General features: G+C 47.8%; 1 protein-coding gene across 1 annotated transcript in view; it reads left to right on the top strand.

Moving 5' to 3' along the window:
• Nucleotides 1-1,848, top strand: part of ABHD6 (abhydrolase domain containing 6, acylglycerol lipase) — a 48,674-nt gene extending 46,826 nt beyond the window's left edge. Inside the window, exon 5 of the mRNA XM_019652772.1 lies at nucleotides 609-1,848. Coding sequence (XP_019508317.1) covers nucleotides 609-884 — 276 coding nt within the window. The 3' untranslated portion in view covers nucleotides 885-1,848. The remainder of the gene's footprint in view (nucleotides 1-608) is intronic.

Below are 1,848 nucleotides of genomic sequence, written 5' to 3'. Positions count from 1 at the left end.
GGCCTGGGGTCACACAACTCTGGGGACCCCAAAGGACCTTCAAAGAGAACTCTTCCCCAGCTTGTGATAATTAGTAATTAGTGTTCACCACTTGCTTCTTCCCTGTGTGCCCTTCCCACAGCTTGGCCCACCCTAGCCTGGCTGTCAGGTTCATTCTCTTGGCCTGCACAATCACATCACTGTTCTTAACACAGCCCTGCATTCCCCACTGTGCTGAGATCAAGGTCTGACACCCCAAAATGGTTGGAGGAGCAGGTCCCCCACCATGCCTTCCCCACTCCCTGTGGGCTATGTATCAGCACCTAGCTACTTGCTGCCCCCTACACTTGCCATGGCCTCCCAGCCTCTTCCATGAATTCTGCTCCCCTGTGCTCCCTCAGCTCTCACAGTCCTCCCCTATCAGAGCCCTTGTCACATCACACCTCATTTGTCTGTTGACCTGTTTGCCTTCCCTACCAGACCAGAACCTCTTCACGGGCAGGGACTATGTGTTTCTACCTTAGTAATGCTGGCAGCAGCACAACTCCTGGCACTCAGTTGCAAAATAAAATATGAGACATGCAGTCACTTCTATTAGAGAGCCACAATCCCCAACACTTACGTGACTTGGCCCTAAAAACCATCGCTGCCAGGTCTCAGTAGGAGTCTGTCCACCAAGTGCACACAGGCATCTGAACCTTTTCCATCTAGTTTCCTCTCTTGTCCTGCAGGTGCTCGATGTGTCTGGGGCAGACGTGTTGGCCAAGTCCATCGCCAACTGCCAGGTAGAACTTCTGGAAAACTGTGGGCACTCGGTGGTAATGGAGAGACCCAGGAAGGCAGCCAAGCTCATTGTCGACTTTTTAGCTTCTGTACACAACACAGACAGCAAGAAGCTGGACTGAAACCCTGACTGCAGCCTGCACTCTGCACACAGCATCCACTCCCATCTCCAAAATCGGATGCTGACACCACTTCTCAGGGATCCTGCCCCAAAAGCGGCCAGAGCCCAGCGTCCCTGAGGAAGCCAGTCCCCTACCCCGAGTCAGACCCACAGAGCTTTGAGGGCCTCAAAGAAATCTCCAAGATGTTTTTCACAAAATGGAAACTCATGTGGAACAAACTAAGAAAACCCAGCCTTGAAATCTACTGAGAAGTCTTCAAGTTCATGTTGCAAAGCGGCCACCTCGAAAACCATAATCACCGAGGACATCATTTTCTTTAAAACATTCCCCACAGACTGAGATTCTAGGTACTTCTGTTGCTTCAGACGTTCTCCCTGCATGGTTAGTGGCTGTTTTAGGAGCATTAGTTCCCATTCATGGAGCCCCTCTTGTTTATGTCTTGTTTAAGTTTTACATAAAACTCATATGTGAATGCAGTCTGTCAGCTGCAAGACCAGGGAGGAAAATGGCAGGCTGTAGAAAATATTTACACACACAGAGGGGCACTGTTCTGCCTCAGCCAGCCATCAGAGTGGCAGAGAACATAGTTGCGTGGTTTGATCAGCCCCCACGTGTCAGGTGTGCCATGAGTGGACTCAGACCGTCATAGTGCAAAGAACACCTCGCAGGGAGGGTTTCCTGGAAATCATTTATTACTTTTAAAAATAGGACTAATGAAGCAATAATGTTCTAGACATCATCTAAATGATCAGACTCGGATTCTAAATAATCAGACACACAAGCACCTCGTGGGCCTCTTTTCTATGTTGCTGTGCTACTGCAAATCCTTGGATGTAAAATACGTTTGTTAATGAATTCTGTGAATTCTGTGAACAGTAATGTGATTGAAAATAACTCTATAAACAAATGTAAAAATGACCACAGTGACATGAAATAAATTTAATAAATCTAGATTAGCAACATG

Source organism: Hipposideros armiger, unplaced genomic scaffold (genome assembly GCF_001890085.2).
Source record: "Hipposideros armiger isolate ML-2016 unplaced genomic scaffold, ASM189008v1 scaffold_187, whole genome shotgun sequence".
Classification (NCBI taxonomy): Eukaryota; Metazoa; Chordata; class Mammalia; order Chiroptera; family Hipposideridae; genus Hipposideros; species Hipposideros armiger.
The sequence above is the reverse complement of the archived record's forward strand: the minus strand, read 5'-3'. Positions and strand labels throughout refer to the sequence as shown.